General features: G+C 37.7%; 1 protein-coding gene across 13 annotated transcripts in view; it reads left to right on the top strand.

Annotated features, from left to right (window-relative positions):
- EYA4 (EYA transcriptional coactivator and phosphatase 4) overlaps positions 1-19,522 on the top strand; it is a 159,036-nt gene that overhangs the window by 115,561 nt on the left and 23,953 nt on the right. For 8 of the 13 annotated variants that reach the window (XR_002437155.1, XM_021392491.1, XM_021392487.1 and 5 more), the window contains 7 exons: positions 1,843-1,909; positions 3,836-3,978; positions 4,119-4,262; positions 5,223-5,302; positions 5,646-5,829; positions 13,960-14,096; positions 15,446-15,529. Coding sequence is in view for 12 of the 13 variants with exons in the window: in XM_021392491.1 (XP_021248166.1) it covers positions 1,843-1,909; positions 3,836-3,978; positions 4,119-4,262; positions 5,223-5,302; positions 5,646-5,829; positions 13,960-14,096; positions 15,446-15,529 (839 nt within the window). In the remaining variant the exon portion in view is untranslated. The remainder of the gene's footprint in view (positions 1-1,842; positions 1,910-3,835; positions 3,979-4,118; positions 4,263-5,222; positions 5,303-5,645; positions 5,830-13,959; positions 14,097-15,445; positions 15,530-19,522) is intronic. The other 5 variants (XM_021392498.1, XM_021392495.1, XM_021392494.1 and 2 more) reach the window with 2 other exon arrangements.

The following is a 19,522-nucleotide window of genomic DNA, read 5'->3' as shown; positions in this document are numbered from 1 at the left end:
TCCTTCCTCTCCTTCCTCTCCTTCCTCTCCTTCCTCTCCTTCCTCTCCCCCTTTCTCCTTCTCTTTCTCTGTCATTTATACCCAGTATAGTAGAATGGTAAATGTGTTTTAACCAAACTGATGTAATCAAGTGCTGTGTCATTCAGCAAACAATAGACAGAAAGTGGAGCAGTATGGTCAGAAAAGATCCAATAAGCTGGTAATGGATCATGAAAGTTCCTTGCCTTGGGAATCACCAAGGTCATTTTGTTAGCTATTGTTTGTCTTCAGAAAGGTCACAATGATAGAACAGGCAAGACTAATTAGTCTTCGGGAGTTAAATAAATAACAGCATCCTTTAGGGTTTTATGAGCTGTTTATGTTTATATATACAGCTATGTGTTCATCTAACTCTGAAAATATCTTTATGCACACCTAGAGATTAAGTTTAAACCATTGGAAGGCATTCTCAGAAAACAAGAATATCCAATAATATTAAATGCAGCAGATTTCCATTGCAGATTATCCCTTAATATCTTTTCAGTCAGCAACTCTTTCATGAGATCTGGTAGCACATGTTCCAAAAATCATCCAATTCCTCATTTTTAAGCCATTCTCAACTGCACATTTAAACAAGAAGGTAATGGTTATTTTTTTCATACTGTATTTTCCTTTTAAAGTCCTACATGTTCTAAATGTGTTTAAACTAGCTTCAGAAATATGAAGTTCTGCGTATGTTCAAAGGAATAGATCTCAAAGATGTTAATTACACCTGGATGTAGACACATATCATGTTTCATAAAATAGTTAGGAACCTAAACCTATTTGTCACTTATATAATTCTGAAAGTTCATTTCTACTACCATTATGAGCAACTCAGGAAGAGGGTAGACTTTGAAGTAAACTATGATTGATTAGACTAAAGAAATTCCAGTGCTTCGCTGTGTACTACTTTAATCTTTTGAAAAGTGAATGAGCAGCAGATGGCCTAATAAAGACATTCTGTATGTTTGCCCAGTATGGATTTGCTCTGAAGGGATTGGTTCAACACTTTAGCGTACATATATTTGGAATACATCTGTCTTAGTCAAGACAGATGGCTAAAGGAAAGAGAAACTTCCAAGCACTTGGAATTAATCCAGTGCGAGCACTGCTTTTGAATGAAATTTTAATGGGATATGACTGTTGTTCTGTTAGTTTTCTTGGAAGAATGCAGCTGTTAATAGTGTAGACAGATATAATTTTGATAGCTACTGTACATAACTGCTTATGCTTACTGTTGAAATACAGCTATTTTTGGTAGTCTCTGTGTTCTAATCAGCCTGTTGATAAGGAGGAGTATTCATTTCCTAGTTGTCAGTTGGGTATCTCTCATCATGTATGCTAACTAAAATTGGTCACACCTATATAGAACACTATTAATACTATTCAATATTAAAATTAAACTTGTCAATATGAGACTTTAAAAGTATAGGCATGTTCTTTCAACCCCATGCAACGCCATCTGTTAAATCATAAGATTCCTTTTAACTACTAATTTTAATACAACATGCAAATTTGAAAAATCTATTGTGTGTGGATCACAGATCATGTGTGAATTATATGCCTGTACAATAAATTCAGAAACAAGTCAGTTAAGCTTAAAATACTCACAGCAACTAAAGAATTCTATATAACAATGAATGATTTGGAAATTTGCCAAACATTTTAGTTTGCATGTTAAGATGTTACAGTTCAGGTGACATCTATGTCATGTAAAAGCTGTCCATGTCAATGAGATTTTCTGCTAACCTGACTGATTTAGACAGGCTGTATTCATCTCACAATGTTTTAACTGTTGTACTCTTGTTTTCTGTTTTGCAGTAATAACAAGTAGTGGCTATAGCCCAAGATCAGCGCATCAGTACTCTCCGCAGATATATCCCTCCAAGTTAGTGTCTGTACCTCTTGTAATCTTGTATAGGGAATTGACCTTGGTTGTAGGCAGTTCTGTGGTTTGCTGCAAACAAATATTGATCAGCAGAAGAAAGAGAGAGAAAGGAAAATACTTAAGCCTCCATTATGAATCCACTACAATTCTATGTCCAATTTTTTTCCTCTCATGGCTGCTGAGTAAGACCCTACTTTGCGCAATACTGTATGGCTGCACGAGAAATATCTTCTGAGTTTCTACACATAGCGGAAGGAAAAAAAAATAGACTGAGGTTCTTACACATCAGCATTTTAATAATGCTAGCATTACATACAGACATATTTTGAGGAAGAGAGTTTATATTTAGAAATCACAATTGCATGTGCAAGATGAATACTTAAGGGTAACCATGTCATAGACTGTTCCAGTACTGGCATTGTCAAATTGTTCCAAACATTCCAGAATTATGAACCACACTTTCCTCCTCCAATATTAAGATTTAAATATCAAACAAAGTAAATTGGATTAGCTTTAATCTCTCTCTTTCTCTCTTAACAACAACAACAACAAAGTGTTTGTTTGTTTATTTATTTATTTAGACGCTAGCAGGGGTATTAGGACTAGGAAGTTTCTTCCTTTTTTTAACTTTCCGGAAAGCACTGAAGATATTTTATGAAACTGCTGTAATGGACAGCCTACTGAATTGCTTGGCCTGTGATGTTGCGCACAAGTGTCCTTGATTTCAGTATACCATATATTTGTTTCAGTGTTTTTGATATTTTCAGTGTTTTTGATACCTCTACCTATGCGACTTTGAAATTTGATACAGAGAGAGCATTGAAACTGTAGCTGATTAGGCTTTTTAAAACTTCTTTATCAAATCTGCATTCATATCATGTTAGCCAGTATTTATTGATAGAGAAAGTAGGTGTCTAAACTAAAAACATTCTTCCTTACTCTACTTAAAACAAGTTTTGGCAGACTATATTAGATATGTTTGGCCAAATACATTACAAGGTTTAATAGAATTTTTAATCTACTGTAACAATTTATTGGCATCTAAATTAATGAGTAATCCTTTTCTGATAGCAACCGCTGCCAAATGTACTGAACTAATTAGAAAAAAAAATAAAAATAAAAATAAATTAGAGTCTGAAATTTAGTCATGGCTTTTAATGGCCAGATTTCAGTTAGCGTAATTCTGCAGAGTATGTTTATTCAACGCTTGGTCCATAAAATCTTATTTGACTTACAAAAAAATCCAAGACAAATGTTTCTCTGTATGTTTTTGCAACTCTGGAGGGCAAAAATTTAAAACTTGATTTTATTCAATCTCTCTATAAAACCACAGTATTTATAAATTAAAGGCCATTTTTATTTCCATTCTATTTCCCAACCATTGAAAGCTCTTCTGGTTAACAAAGTATTGCTGTCAGTATTTTTCATGCTTCTCTCTGTGGGCATGATCCATCTCCCACTGAAGCCAGAGGCTAGATATCTGATGAAGCAGAGCCGTACATAGAGGGCATAAGGTAGTAGCTTTAATGTTCTCCTCTGTATATCCTTTATTCTTCCAGTGCAAGTTTCCCTCCACTGTATAAAAAAGTTTGAGAATTTTTCTGATTTAAGCATACTGATCCTATATCAAAGGGGTCAAATCTATGTAAAACTGTTACAGCAGTGGCACAGTTCACCTAGAGGTGGACACAGAATATTAAGAATTAAATTGTGGTGATGGGACAGCACAGAATATTCACAGTGCTTTGAGGAATGTGAGATGGAGTATTTTTTAGCTTATTTCAGTGGGAGATGGAATAACTCCCATGAGAGGAACAGCTGGCAGAATAAAGAACTGCCTTTGGATACCTTTTTCTTTTCTTTATTGCTTGAATTAACATACAAAGTATTTGTTGCCACAGTAATGCTATTTTTCCTGATATTTAGGCCCTATCCACACATTCTTTCTACACCAGCAGCTCAAACAATGTCTGCCTATGCCGGACAAACCCAGTATTCAGGAATGCAGCAACCAGCAGTCTATACAGCCTACTCACAGACAGGACAGCCATACAGCCTACCTACTTACGGTATTTGACCTCTTATTACTTCATCTTATGTAGATGCAAGCTAAATGCTGACTTGAACGTTTTTGATATATTTTTTTTTAATTTTCCCCACTGTGAGAAAATATTTTAAAGAATCAGTTGAAAATTAATTTCTTATACAGATTTGGGTGTAATGTTGCCAGGCATCAAGACGGAAAGTGGGCTGTCCCAGACACAGTCACCACTGCAGAGTGGGTGCCTCAGTTACAGTCCAGGGTTTTCCACCCCACAGCCAGGCCAAACACCGTATTCTTATCAGATGCCAGGTGAGTAGCCGTTGCTGTCATGCATCATCTATCCTTGCTGCTCTCTGTGGCCCACTGTTCCCTCATTACGTTTTCAGTTCATGTTACTGAACTCTAGCAAATGTGGTTGTCTTTGGCAGCTACTTTTGCCACTAAAATAGATAGATACTTTTTTTTTTTTTTTTCATTGCATGCATATATGTTCATTTTTGGTTGTCTGCTGATCTAGATCTGGTCATGCAATGCAGTCTCCATTTGCATCTTTAGTTTTTTATGGGGCAAGACTGGAAGCATTTGTTGTATTTACTGGGGAACACAAGTAACTTCCCTTTGTTTACATGTTTCTGAGTATGACATCCTCTGATGCTTCTTTTCCCTTTGGATAAAATAATTTATTACAATACCTCTGTAATTCATACTTAATATTTCATTTATTATGCAATTATGATAATTTTTTTTTGCTCATTGATACTTTATCTGGATACTTTTTTATCTTTTACTGCAATCATTAATCTTATAAATACAATATTAATCATCTGACTTATGTTAAAAACATGAACAAGCCTCATAACAGATTGATTAAAAACGCATTGATCATTTAAATATTCTTAAAAAATAGATTTTTGCTTCATAAGAGAACGCTAAAGTGTTAGGACTTAGGCAATGAAGGAAAAAGAGAATAACAATATTTGAACAGAGGTGAGACACTGTAATAAATTGAAAAATGATTTTGTGGTCACTGCAACAACTTATTGCCAATAACTTTCTTCCATTGTGGGAAAAATGAAGGTATACTTGTATGCATGGAAGTTGCATTCCATTTCATTTCAAGTCTCATTAGAATGTTTTATTGTTGAAATGGAAAAATAAAAATTGTTTGCTTCTCTGATTCATCAACATCTTAGCATGAAATCCTGTATTTAAAATTATATTTTTATTCACACAGATGTTCTTGCAATGAATTATATTTTTTAATTTTAGGTTCTAGTTTTACACCATCGTCCACTATTTATGCAAACAATTCTGTTTCAAATTCTACGAACTTCAGTAGTTCACAACAGGTATGAATATCAACACTTCTGTTTGTGTATTAAAAAATTATTTCTGTAAATCCGGTGATGGCATGTTACTTCAATTTAGATTTGTTTTGCTGAATTAGACGTGCTGTGGTTCAGTTCTATTTTCTGTGAAAAGCAATGAAAATCCCAGTGGATGCCTAGTTGCACCTTTTGGCACCTGAATACTTTATCGATCTCCCTGCAGTCTTTTAGTAAATTTCCTTAAGTTAAAAGAACTAAACTGAAAACCATCAGCTCTTTGCATAAGTCACATGATTGCACACAGAAATATTTAATGAAGACATTGCTTGTTCATTTACGTAGTTAACTGCTTTTACTGTTTTAGGATTATCCATCATACACAGCTTTTGGCCAAAACCAGTATGCACAGTATTACTCAGCATCAACATATGGTGCATATATGACCTCAAACAACACAACCGATGGCACTTCATCATCATCATCAACCTACCAGTTACAGGAATCTCTTCCTGGCCTGACTAGTCAACCAGGTACAGATCTACATTCAGGTGAAAACACTTTTTGTATTTTTTCCTGTAGTTGTATGAAACCAAGATCTGCATGTCTACCTTGATTTTATACTGTTTGAAGTTTTAAACTCAAGGGCAAAAAAGCCCTTTTTGTATGCTTGTTCAAGAAACCTGTGTAATTTGTTTGTTAGCTAAAACTCTTTGCAGTTTGAGGTTGTTTTCTATGGAAGGAGTAGGCTGAAAAAAGCTGCAGTGGTCTTGTAGGGATCTGTTAGTACGGAAAACAACTGTACAATAACAAACCTTTAGTAAATTTTTAACTAAGAATTCAGTCAGTTCCCCCGTTACTGACAGTGGGACACTCCGCTGTCCACCTCCACATTCAGAAGTGTTACTGTAAGTTATTTAAACAAGATGTTGTCATTCAATTATGCTTCAATCATTCTAGCAAGCCACACTTGCTAATACACAATTTCAGGTTAGTAACAATAGAGCAATCAGTTAATAGCACATTTCTTTACAAAATAAATAAATAAATAATGGAGTAATTGAAGCTACAAAGAGAAAGCTCCAAGGAGAAATCAGGAGTCTAATTTTGCCTGCCCAACTCTGCCCCCTCGTGCATATGCATTACAACACAGTTGCATGGTTGTGTTCTTATGGCATCACTGCTGAATATCAGCTCACAGTCATCTGCCTGCTCCATTCTACATGTCAAGCAAATGCAGATATTAACAAAGAATATTTTTTTGCATGCTAGATTTACTTTGGGAATTTCTAAATTCCCAAACTTCTCACCGATTTATTTTCCCACTAAAGTAAATAAAATTATGTCTTTGAAATTATGCATAGTACGGTATAGGCACATGAAAATCTCTGTGGGCTGGCTTAGGTGTGTGAAACCCTTAATTTGTGAAGAGTCTGCTTTTCATGCTCAATTTCCTGTATAACTTCTGTTGTTCCAGGAATTTCTTAAAGATCTTGCCCAGTTTTATGATGTATTCGTATAATAAGTAGCTCACTAAGGCTAGGTGTAGCATCTACGAGAGAGGAGATAATTGCCAGCTGCCTAGCATAATGCTCTTAGAGCAATTGTGTAGGGACACTGCCTTCACATGTACAATGTGATATAATGTCTTGCCTTACCCACAGGCTGTGCGCAGTTATCAATAGACTAAAAACTGTATTTTGAATTACGGTCTGAAAAGTGAAAGTAAGCCTTGATCACAAAATCAGCTTGTTGTGTAAATCTTCCTAATTCTCATCCCAACAACTGAAAAATCTGTTACACAGTAAAGCTGTTGTGTTATAATAACAAATTTGTACAAAGAAGGAAATACTGTGAAGAAGAGTATAGGCAAGGCCTCATACTCTATAAAAGTTGCATAAATTTACTGAAAACTTCAGAAAGCTTAATGGCATGAGTTGAATATCTTTTTTCTCTGCCAGCTGTTTTCCTCTGCTAACTGATTTTTAAATGGTGTGTATCTGTGCATGCACATGTGTACTTGCGGTATGACAGCTATGGGTATGGAGAGGTCATAGAATCATAGAACTGTTTGTTTTGGAAAGGACCTTAAAACCATCTAGTTCCAACTTTCCTGCCATGGACAGGGGCACCTCCCAGTAAACCCAGTCATTCAAAGCCCCGTCCAGCCTGGCCTTGAATACTTCCAGGAATGGAGCAACAAATTCTCTGAACAATGCACGTTCCATTGTTGTTTGATGGAAAGGTAAAATAGTCTTGGAGTGGAATTTTAGGAAGAGAATCTAACAGGTAACTTAAGTGAAATTCCAACAGTTGCAGAACACTCATGATAGAGCAAGTATATTCACATCTGATCTTTATTTCTGTCTTATTCTTCTATATTTTTATTTGAGAAAATCAGACAGCATTTTCCTTTTGTCTCTCCCTTTTTCCTCTCTCCGTTCCATTTTCTTAGAAATGCTGTGTAAATATATTATGTGTTACAGACTCCCTTGGAATCAAATAGCACTGAGAAAAGAAAGGAATCTTACATAGCATAAATAGGTTCAAAACTATTGAAGGTTGCACGTCTATGAAACAATAAATACTTTTCTTATTTGTAGATTGCTTGAGCATATGAACCTTTTCTCCTGTTAAGTAGGTTGTGCATCTGAACTTACAAGCCTGCCCACTCACTCCTTATTTCTGTCAAGCGTTGAACTGGTCATGAGATCTTTTGTTGAGAGTGCAGCACCCACTTTGAGAATACATGACATGCCTGTGCCCTTGTGTGTCACTGTAAAAATAGATTTGCATCAGTGGGATGCACTGACTTGAATCAGAGTTTCAGTACTCACCACGTTCACTTGCTGTCTAGCAGACCTTCATTGCTTCATCCTAAGAGTTACTTCAGTTAAAGCCTACGATTAAACACAGTAAGGCACTTCACTCTTCTACCATCTTTGCTTGCTGATAATTCACATTAACCTCTAATACTCTCCACACAAGCAGGATTTCTTGTAATAACAAAGCTCCACCAGATCCAGATTTCTTTATTTGTTGACCAAGTAAAGAAAATGAGATGAAAACTGATATAGGCATTACATTCTCTGCTACTCATAACAAGTGACAACGCATCATGGCTCTGGGCTTTGCTTCTATTTAAAAAAGAGGATTCTTGGCAAATGTTTGGCTTGAGGAGCTTGTGGACTGTCACTAGGCTTCTGAGATCCAGAGACAGCTACTTGCATGGAAGTCTCATTGACAGACAAGAAGTTTCAGTGCTCCCTGATCCTTACAGCATTTGGTGACAGGCTATAACATCCTCACCTGGAGCAGGATACGAATGCATGCAAGCCAGTTGTGGTAGCTTTCCACCCTCATTACACATGTCAGAAGTTGTCATAGAACACTTGTTTTGACCTGTGCCCACACCTCTTTTCTCCTGCTTAATGGCACAGCTGTGTTTTAACAAGGAGGAGGGAATGCTTGCTCAAACTACCGGTGGGAAAAAAAAGGTCTGGATAGGAAAGACCACCTCCATTTGTAACCATGGTGTTGTAACTCCCTGACATTTAATTAGAGCTGCTGCAAGGTCTCCATGGCATGAAGTCTTCATGCTGGACTTGAACCAGGGTATGAGTATGTGCATGAACATCTGTGATGAAGCGGTCATTCTGTGTTCCATTTTTGACATTTTCCTTTTGCTTTATGGAATCTCTGATGCTGCTTATACTTCCAGTGAGAGAAGGTTATGAAGTGGATTTATTAGGCATGTGTTGAATATTGGAAAATCTAAAAAATTTCAAACATGGCAATAAAAAATTCTGTCTAATATGAGCTGCAGTAGGACTCTTTATGAGGGTAAGGTTTTCAATACTCTTTGGTACTATAATTTCTCACATTTTTTTACATGGCTAAATTTTGAATAAGTTTTTCTTCTATCAGCATTGACCTGATTTCTAAAGTAAACTGAGGATAAAAAAAAATGGAGTTGCTCCTTTAGCCTGCTGTTGGTAAAAGGCAAATCAAGCAATTAAGCCTACAGTTGTTCACAAAAACATGCACTACAGACTTCTGCATTCTAAAATAGATGCATACCTTGCATTCAAGTAAGAGACAGCTGCTCATTCTGATTTAGAGATTAGTTAATGAAATAAAGTTGGCTCTAAATATCTAGAACTTAGAAGGTACAGTGATTAGTTACAGTACTGATTAATAGATGATTATGCAATCACAATGAGTGTTCACCCAAGCAGAAGTCTGGGGCAACTGGTAATGGCTAATGCTAAATGAAACTTGAAGTTATTTACTTCAGTGGTTGGATTATTTCAGAAAAGATTTAGAACAGAGTCTTTTCATATTTTATTTTTAGTAGGTTAAACATGGTCATTGAGAACAGATGTTCTAGTACATTACTGTAGATTACTTTAGAAATGAGTCTTATTTTGTTGTAAAACGTTGAAATGTTCTAAATCTGAAAAAAAAAATTGTGATAAGAATAACAACATTTATGTTCAGTTATATAGTTTTTGTCTGTTCATTGCTTGGGTTTGTTTTGGGTTTTTTTCCCCACTCTGTCAGGGAATCTGAGAAATTATATTTTTGTACATGCCTCTTGCGTACTCAGAACTTCTTCTGAAAAGCAAGCTTTTGATGCATAAGGAATGTGATTCTGAATCATCTTTTTCTACATTTTTACATTTAGAAAATTAAATTCTACTGTTCTATTTATGGGGAAAGAACTAAAGTAATGTGACCCTATTGATCTCTCCAGTGCCTGCAGTGTCCTTACTGACATCAACACCATGCTGGGAATAGAAATGATTAGTCAACAAGAACTCTTGCTCTTAGTTGTAAAGGGACAAAGTAAAAACACTAAGGGAACATTATTCGATATACATTATTATTGCTGCTTAATTTCTCTATCATTTTTATCATTTTTCTCTGATAAGAGTTTCAGCTGACAGAGAAAATACTACAGAATATGTATAATGCTTTTTCCAAATCAGGACACATACCAGATGGTATCTGGAATAAATTCTCAAATTTCTTTCTGAAGATCTCTTCTTAGCTGTTGCCTTAAAGTTTGGCTGTATTCTGCGCAAGCAGAGACACAGATTTATATTGCAGCACTGAAGTCATCATGATCTAGTTTGAGAACAAAATAGTACTATTTACTTCCACATGATAGCAGAATAACATGAGTACTTTTCTAGGAACAGAGAGAGAGATTTGATTTCCTCTTGTTTCATGAAGAATTCACCATCTTCCACTTGGATGTGCAGGGATTAGGATTCTGAGTCATGAAAGCATGTTTGTCTTTATACTTCATATATACCAGTCATTCAGTCAAATAGAAAATGTGCCTTGGAGAGGGCAATGGATCACAGATATATCCTTCTTCCAGGTATGAGGACTACTCTGAAACTAATCTCTTCTATTTTATTATGTTGGCCTACAACATCAGAGGTGGATATTGGTGGCACAGCAGTAGAGATTGAACCTTCCCACCAATCTTCTTTTATGTTTTGCTGCCATGCGACCAATGGTAGCAGAGGGACAGTCTGATAGAATGACATCCAGCATGGAAGTGCATATGAAACAAAAGTGTGGAATTGAATTTCTCAAAAAATGTTGTCCGCATTCACTGATGCTTCCTGAACATTTATGGATACCAAAGAGTGGATGTGGGCACAGTGAGGTGGCGGGTGGTATATTTCAGCAGTGGCAAGAGTGACATGAATGACAAGCCACTTTCTGGACAGCCATGCACAGATGTCACACTGTGAAATTAATAGCTCATCTGTGCACAGCAGTAGATTAGACCCAGAGAACTGTGTACAGAGCTGAATATCAGATTCAATGTATTTGAAACGATGGTGGCAGCATTGGAATGTTGCAAAGTTTGCATTGGGTGGGTCCCAGGGAGGCTCACACAGGAACAGAAAGAACACGGTATGCAAGTCAGATCTATTGAACCAATATGAGGCTGAAGGTGACAATTTACTGATCACGTCATTACCAATGACAAGATGTGGTGTCACCACTATGAGGCAGAATCAAAACAGCAGTACATGGAGTGGTGACATGTGAATTCAAGCCCTCAGTGGGTAGTGATGTGTGCTGACTTTTCGGTGGAGAAAGGGGTGGTCAGTCTAGATTTCCTGTAATCTAGACAAACAACTCTGATCGCTACATTGGGATAAAGGGCCTGGAGCATCTCCCTCATGAGGAAGGGCTGAGTAACCTGGAGCTATTCAGCCTGGGGAAAAGAAGACTGATAGGGGTCTGTTTAATGTTTGTAAATATCTAAAGGAAGGTGGGAGCCAAATGAATGACGCCAGGCTCTTCTCAGTGGTGTTTAGTGATAGGACAAGGAGCAATGGCCTAAAAACTGAATGTAGGAAGTTCCATATAAACATGTGGAAGAACTTCTTTATGGTAATGGTGACGGAGCACTGGAGCAGGTTGCTCAGAGAGGTTGTGGAGACCCTTTCTATAGAGATATTCAAGACCCACCTGAACGCCTACCTGTGCAAGCTATTGTAGGGAACTGGCTTTAGCTGGGACGTTGGACTCAGTGGTCTCCTCAGGTCCCTCCCAACCTCTGCAATTCTGTGATTCTCTGACGCTGATTAAGCTAAAGGCTCAAACTTCCAGAGTCAGGCCAGAGAAGAAAACAACCTTTCTCTTGCAACACAATAATGCCAGGCCCCAAACCAGTGGAGCACACTGCCAGTCTTGGCTGGACTGTCCTACAACATCCACCATATAGTCAGGATTTGGCACCTGATTTTCACCTGTTTGGGCCAATGAAAGATGGATTGCCTGGGCAACATTTTCCTGACAGCACTGTAATAGCATCTTTGAAACAGAGCGTCACCTTCACTGGTGGAGATTTTTATGAGCGCAGCATGCAAGCTCTTCTTCATTGCTGCTGAAAGTCCGAAGCTAATGGTGGTGACCATGTTGAAAAATAGTTTTTTGTAGCTGACAATTTGTTCTATCAAATTGTGTTATTGTGCTCTTTGTTGTCTTTCCATGAAAATAAGTAGGAGGCATTACTTATGGAGCAACCTACATATATATCCTAAACAATAGGCTTGGGAATTAATTTTCTTCCTGTTCACCACAATCCTTCAATCTTGAATTCCTTCCTCATAAGTGCTAGAGCTCTTGCTCAGGAATGTGACATTATGGTCTTAAATCTTATTCTTCCAAGAAATACAACAGTACTTTATTTCAATCGAGATATATAAATATATTTTCCTAGTATATTTGTTTTAATAATCTTCTGTATGTGGTTCACTGTAAGGTACAAATAAATGATGTAAGAGGTGAAGAATTTAACTATTGAATTATATTACACACAGATTCTCAGTTGAGATTGCAGTCTGTTTTTTTCTTCTTACATCCTTCTAGACTAGAATTGTTTTCTTCTTTGTTCGGGAGGGATAATGAAATGAATGACTCAGGGAAGACAGTAGAAACATTCAGTCATTTAAATTGGAAGGGAATTCTGCAGATCTTTTGGTTGAGCCAACTTAGATCACACTGTTCAGGGCTATGTCCAATTGAGTTTTGAGTATCTCCGAGGTTGGAGAATACATAATCTCTGTGGGTCTGTCCCAGGGTCTGACTACTCTCACAGTGAAGAACATTTTCTTGTACTTAAGAGGAATATACAGTTCTCTGAAAAGTCCCTCTGCCTTTCCTATGATGTGCTCCAGCCCTTTAGCTGTCTTGGTGGCCCTTGCCTGGGCTAGATACAGTTTGTTAATCTCTCTCTTATACTTGGTATCTCCAGACTGGACATTTTTCTAGACATGGTCTTGCAAGTTCTTAATGGAGCAGAAAAATCACTCTTCTTGATCTGCTGGCCACTTCCTCTGTTGCCTGGTGGACCTTGGTGTTTTTAGTAACCCTCTTTGCTAAAAATCTATACTGTTCAGATCTGATGTCTGACAGATTATTCTTGGGAATTTATTTTGCAGAAAAGTGAATATCAGATAGTAGCTGGTAATTAGAGAAGGATGATCAGACTACAGCAAATAAGGCTTTACACTTCTTCAGATAGTAACTGGAATATTGCATTTAATACTGAGACTTTTCTCTGCCAATTTATGGGCAGTGTCAGAGTAGAAAAAAAAAAAGAACTCTACAAAGTAAACAGAAGGTGACATAAGAGGAGGAGATGAAGCGGTCCTAATAACCTGGTATATGGATGAGTATGATGGGTGTTCTGGTAAAAGTAACACAGGACTTGGAAATATGTCCATCTGAACTCTAAACACAGGGAATGAACTACTTTAACTAAAAGGAACTTTATGTTTAGGTAACTCATTAATATGACTTCAGAAATACATGTTCCTTGGATCTGTGAATATTTTGCATGTGCTTACGTGTATTTATGTATATGTCTGCGCATATGTATGCAACATTTTAATCTCTCTCTGCTAAGGTTTATAACATTTCCTTTGTAAAGTCAAAAGTGTCCACTGCAATTGACTTTGTAAAGTCAAAAGTGTCCACTGTAGATTCCATCTACATAGGAAAAACTGCACATCACTCATTTCATGCAACTAATTTAGGTGCATCTTGAAACTGAGTTTGCATACAGGTTTGTCTAGCTGTGGAAAAACAAAGTTTATTATTTAAAAATCTAGCACTAATTTTGCCATGAATGGTTGACTTTACAGGGGAGTTTGACACAGTACAGAGCCCCTCCACGCCAATCAAAGATCTTGATGAGAGAACATGTAGGAGTTCTGGGTCAAAGTCTCGGGGTAGAGGGCGGAAGAATAATCCATCACCCCCTCCGGACAGTGACTTGGAGGTATGCCTGCAGTAATTGATGAATGGTAATGTGGAGGTTTCTTCTGTTGAAAAGTAAATTCTGAAAAATACAGCTGTGGAAATAGCTTAAGGCATTTTAGAAAACATCATGCACTCCATGTCAGTAACTGAATATAACAGACGTTAGTGGCTGTTTTAACATACACGTGCAAAGAGACATTGCTATTCTCTGTGACAAAGTTAGAAAAGTAAATGTGATTCAGCTTTTCACGTTTTAACTCTAAGATTATGGATCTTTCAGTTTTTCGTACAATAGAAGCATGGAACTGTTTATTGAAAAAGCCATTTTTTTTTTTTTTAATAGGAAATATCAAATATGTTGCTCAGTGTTACCATGTTTATTTAAGAACACAGTATAAATATGCAGGATCATCTGGCCATAGAGTTTCAGTACTTATCCACAGGTCTCTGTGTTGTAGTAAATGTCAGTGGATTTCAGCGAGGTAGCTGACTCCAGTGAAGTTATGGCTATACTTAAGTATGTGCAATTTTGGTGCCTCAGTGAAGAAATATATCTGCCTAATACATGAGGTGATGATGTAAAACACAGGTGACCTCTTAGCAATGGGTAATTATAGTCTTATTACTCCTGCATTAGCAGCATGCAGCCTTAATGTGACAGGAGGAGAAGGAAGCTTGGTGCCCGTGTGTGAAGCACTGGCATCAGAGGAATGTGCTGCCTGCCTGCGTGCTGTGCCTCCTACTGCTCAAAGCGGGTAGCCCTGGGCTGCTCTGCTGATGTGTCTTCACGGAACACCCCTTGGCACAGCACAAGACTGACCTTTGCTAGGAGTTTGCTGACCACACAGTCGCTGCTGGGCTGACAGATGGGCTGCAGTGCTGAACACTGAGTGTACATGCAGTTGCTTTTATACAAAACTGTTACCAATTTATTATCTTAAGATATTATTGAAATCCTACATGGCATTCTGTGTGGCAGATAGTACTTTTACACAAGACTTGATTTTAGCTACGCAGGAGAAATAAATAAACTTGAATCACTAAGACTTGCAGAGAAGTATCTAAAAGTACAGTTTGTTGTTAACAATTACATTTGAACCCCCATCATATTTCTGAAATCTGTGTTATGCAACTTTTTTGAAAAACTTTTAAAGAGAAGAATAAGAAATGTTTGAGTAGTTTAAGATTTACTGTCCTTCTGACTTTTTACCAGTAGATGCACAATATTCTGTTCTTGCCAGTTTTCAGATGAAACCTGCTTAGTTAAGTTACAATTAAAGTAAAGTGACTTTTAGCCACCCTGGATGGGATGGTGGGGGCACTTTGATGTCATTTATTTACTAATATTGTCTCTACTTCTGTTTTCAGCGTGTATTTGTTTGGGACTTGGATGAAACAATCATAGTTTTTCATTCGCTGCTTACAGGATCCTATGCACAAAAGTATGGCAAGGTATGTAATCCACAAACTACTTGTTGATTCACTGTAACAAGATGTCTAGGCTGTACACATACATGTTTTCACCTTTGCTTTTCATAACAGCTTGAGTGAAGGGAGAGGAAAAGCATACAGTAAAACTCATTTTCAGAAGGTTAATGTGAAAACGTCAAGGGGAGAAATGAGACACAGAATATAAGCATAACATATAAAGCAGGGTTGAAGCAGGTGTTACAAATGACGGAAGAGTTTATAGAGGAACAAGGATGAGGTTACTGAGGTACATAGGAAGAGATGTTCCTTGGAGATAATATATTCAGTGAGCAACTGGAAACAACTGATGGTATTTGGTTGTGTAGAGGAAGAAATAAGAAATGGGAGCAGTGGGTGAATATACAGGGAAACTGATGAATCCGAAAGAGTAAGTAAGACAGTTTAAATGCCAGCTGTAGATGTTATTCTTTGATTCTTCAGCTTTTCCACTGCATCTTCAGGCTCTTGGCTGGCTGTAAGGTGCATAATGGTAGGGAGTGAATCCCACTCCCTGCAAGATAGTTGCGCTCATCCTCTCCTCTGCAAGGAGATCCAAAAGGCATTCAGATCGCAGAACAGCAAGCAGGAAAGCAGCAGGAAGAGTGAGGGAGGAAAGGAACGAGGCAGAGAGAGGAAGGCAGCCACAGCCTGCTGGAGCTGATGTACCCTGCTGAGAATGCAGTGAGCCCTGCTGGCAGCAGAAGGGTTCTAGGAGGAAAACCAGCCTGCAGCTGTGGGAGTGGGCTGTCCAGAAGGGCAGAATTAAATTAAAACATGAGGGCAAATGTATTGCAGGGAGGAAAATGGACTGGGATACCAAAGGTTTTCCGGGTGCTGTGTCATTCAAATGTAATTAATATAAAGGTATTTCTTCTTAAGGACATATTTATGTCCACACTACGGCAGAAGTGCTTGCTTAAGGAGCCAGAATCATCTGCTTGAGAGAACTCTGTGAGAAAGACTATATTAGAGAAACACTTTCCACTTCCAACCTCCTCAGCCAGCGGGTCAGAAATTTCCAAAACCAGAACAGAACCTGTATATTATAACCACTGATGGGCTATGTTTCATGACAGGTCCTCCATGTTTCAAGACAGCTGTTTGTGGTTATAAAAAGAAAAAGCTAAAGGGGAAAGCTCACAGGCTTGGACCAAAATCTGATTTTCTGGAATGCTTAGATAAAAGTAGTTATTCATGTCTTCTGCAAAATATTCTTGCTTATACTGCAGCTTCATGCTGCCAAATCAGTGTGCATTTCAGTACTCTGTCAAAAATTTCTCTTCTGCTGTTTTTTGAACACTGTAACAACTGTTACTTCGTCAGTACCATTCCTAATTTTTAACTGGCAAATCACTAGAGAAACCTAGCTGATCAGGAGCATCTGTATCACTTTTGAGTGTAGCTGGTAGACTACCTCAGCACTCACAGCAACTGTCATTTCTTTCATCCTCATGTGAATGTGCCCATATGATGTTTCTATCTCGTGCACCTCACATGCTATGTAAGCAAAGTCTGAATAAACTATCACAAACTTTTAAAAATCAGAGCAGATTTTTTTAACTCATATACACTTACAGGTAACTTTGTAAACTGTCTTAGAGACAACTACAGAAATGTAATTTCTCTTGGTTTCTCAATTTGCTGTGTGTGTATTTGGGAATATCCCAGTATTGCTGCTTTTTAAGAACTCATCTGCTACAAGAGGAAATAGTTTCAAACTTAAAGAGGGTAGATTTAGGTTGGATATAAGGTAGAAGTATTTTACAGTGAGGGTGGTGAGGCACTGGAACAGGTTGCCTAGAGAGGTGGTGGATGCCCCATCCTTGGAGACATTCAAGGTCAGGCTGGAGGGGGCTCTGAGCAGCCTGATCTGCTGTAGGTGTCCCTGTTCATTGCAAGAGAGTTGGACTAGATGACCTTTAAAGGTCCCTTCCAACTCTAAGGATTCTGCGATTCTATAATTGACACTCCATACGTAGTCCTTAGAAACAGTAATGGCATATTACCAGCCAGTAGTATTGACAGCAGATAAAATAGGCTTGTATAACCCATGAATATCTCAAGGGCAAATGAAATGAATGTAGTTATACTGCTGAGATCAGCATCAGTAAAGAAGTGTCACAAACAACCATATACTGATAAGCGGGAAATACACTCATTTCCGAAGACTGTAAAAGAAAAATAGTTTTGTTTTTCTTTTTTTCCTACAGAAACTACATTTAACATATTTATAAAAAGCTTATTAGGAAAATAAGCTGCAATATTTGTATTGCTAACTGCAACAATAGACAAGGGCAGTAAGAAAGGGAATACAGAGAGAGCTTACCCTGAGTAGGCTTTGGCATGTCATTGAAGTGTTGTCTAAAGTTAAGATGAGATCTGTCTGAGCCTAAGTGCCTAAGAGGTTAGATGTGGGAGAAGGGAAAGACAGCACATCTGGACCTCAGTCAGCTCCTGGTGCATGATCCCCATAGCAGATGTGGCCCTTATCTTTTCTGTGTGTGATTTTCATCTGTAAACAAAGTCTTAGTTCAGACTGATGTCTGGAGTGTTATGAGAATGGGATTGCTATGAGGATGGGGTTGCTATGAGGATAAATTGTCCATGAATTGTGAGGTTCTCAATGAAAGTCTTGTGATCACATTGGTCTTTCAGAAGTGTTGGAGGGGCAGTTATTCCTACAGGGTACCATTAAATGCTAATTATTTGTTCTCTGTTTTATTAAAAAAAAAAAAAAAAAGATGTACAACGTCATTTAGATATTCAGCTGTGCATATGTATTTTTTCTATATGTATTTTGTATAACTTGATCAATTTACTCCCAAATGAGAAGACACAAAAACAAACAAAAAACTACAATTTTTCAGCTCTCTCTGTATTTAAATATTCTATATGAGATTAGTTAGTCCTTGGTGGAAACATTGCTTTAAAGGAGAGGTGTCTGTTTATACCAAGTATGCTCACTTTTACTTTCAGGCATTGAAATGCTGTGTTTAGAACCACTACAAATACACAGACAGGCAAAGATATTTACCTTCAGTTCCCTCTCATCTCTTTCTTGAGATGTAAACTTCCATTCTCATTCTTCAGTAGCTCTTTACCTTTACCTCTTTACCTTGCAGTGAGTGGGCAAAACCAAAATATTCAAAAATGAGTATTTTAATCCCTCTGCTCCATGCATTTCTGACTGTGCATGGAGTGCAAATCTGCGGTGAGGGCTTTCGTGCTGTTATAGCCGGCGGGAGAGACCAGCAAGCTGCTGTCTTTTATCTAAGCAGCAGTAGAGTACAGCATTGAACTCCACTGAAGGGGGAGAGGTTTGGCCAGAGGCTGTTCTATTCCTCACTTTAAAATATTAAGATATAAAACCAATTCAGAGAACAATTCTCTGGCTTGCTGTTTTCTCCCTGTGGGTGTTTCTACCTGACTTTTGGTTATTTTATCGGACTGGTCCTAGGTAATGCAGAGAATAAAAACTACACTATACCTCTGTTAGTTTTCAGGGCAACTGTGCTGCTTTCCAGCAGTAAAAAGTACCTCTCATTGTTCATCTCATTTGCTCATCTGCTTCATACTTCATAAAACTGGTACATTTCTATTTTTAATTGCTTACTGCAGTAGTAAATCATGAACATTGGCATTTGAGCTGTTATATTATGACTTGTGTGGCTGATGATGGTTTTTGCAGCTGAGCACCAGTTGGCAGATACAGTCTTCTACAATGCTGAACTCTTAAGCAAGGATTTGTTGATGTGACAGGACATGTGTTAGATGTCGTCATCTGTTAAAGTTTATGAGGTACATTCTTATTCCCTGTGAACAGCGTGTATTCTTTGTTCTATTATATTCCATTTATTCTTGCTGACTTAAGGCTGATTAGGCTGGAGTTTTTCCTCTTCAGAGCACGTGTATTTCATTCATTTCCCCCAGGTCAAACCAGAGGGCAAGGATGCCCAGATAAATGCCACGACTTAA

Source organism: Numida meleagris, chromosome 3, assembly GCF_002078875.1.
Source record: "Numida meleagris isolate 19003 breed g44 Domestic line chromosome 3, NumMel1.0, whole genome shotgun sequence".
Taxonomy (NCBI): Eukaryota; Metazoa; Chordata; class Aves; order Galliformes; family Numididae; genus Numida; species Numida meleagris.
This window is presented reverse-complemented; position numbering and strand designations above follow the sequence as displayed.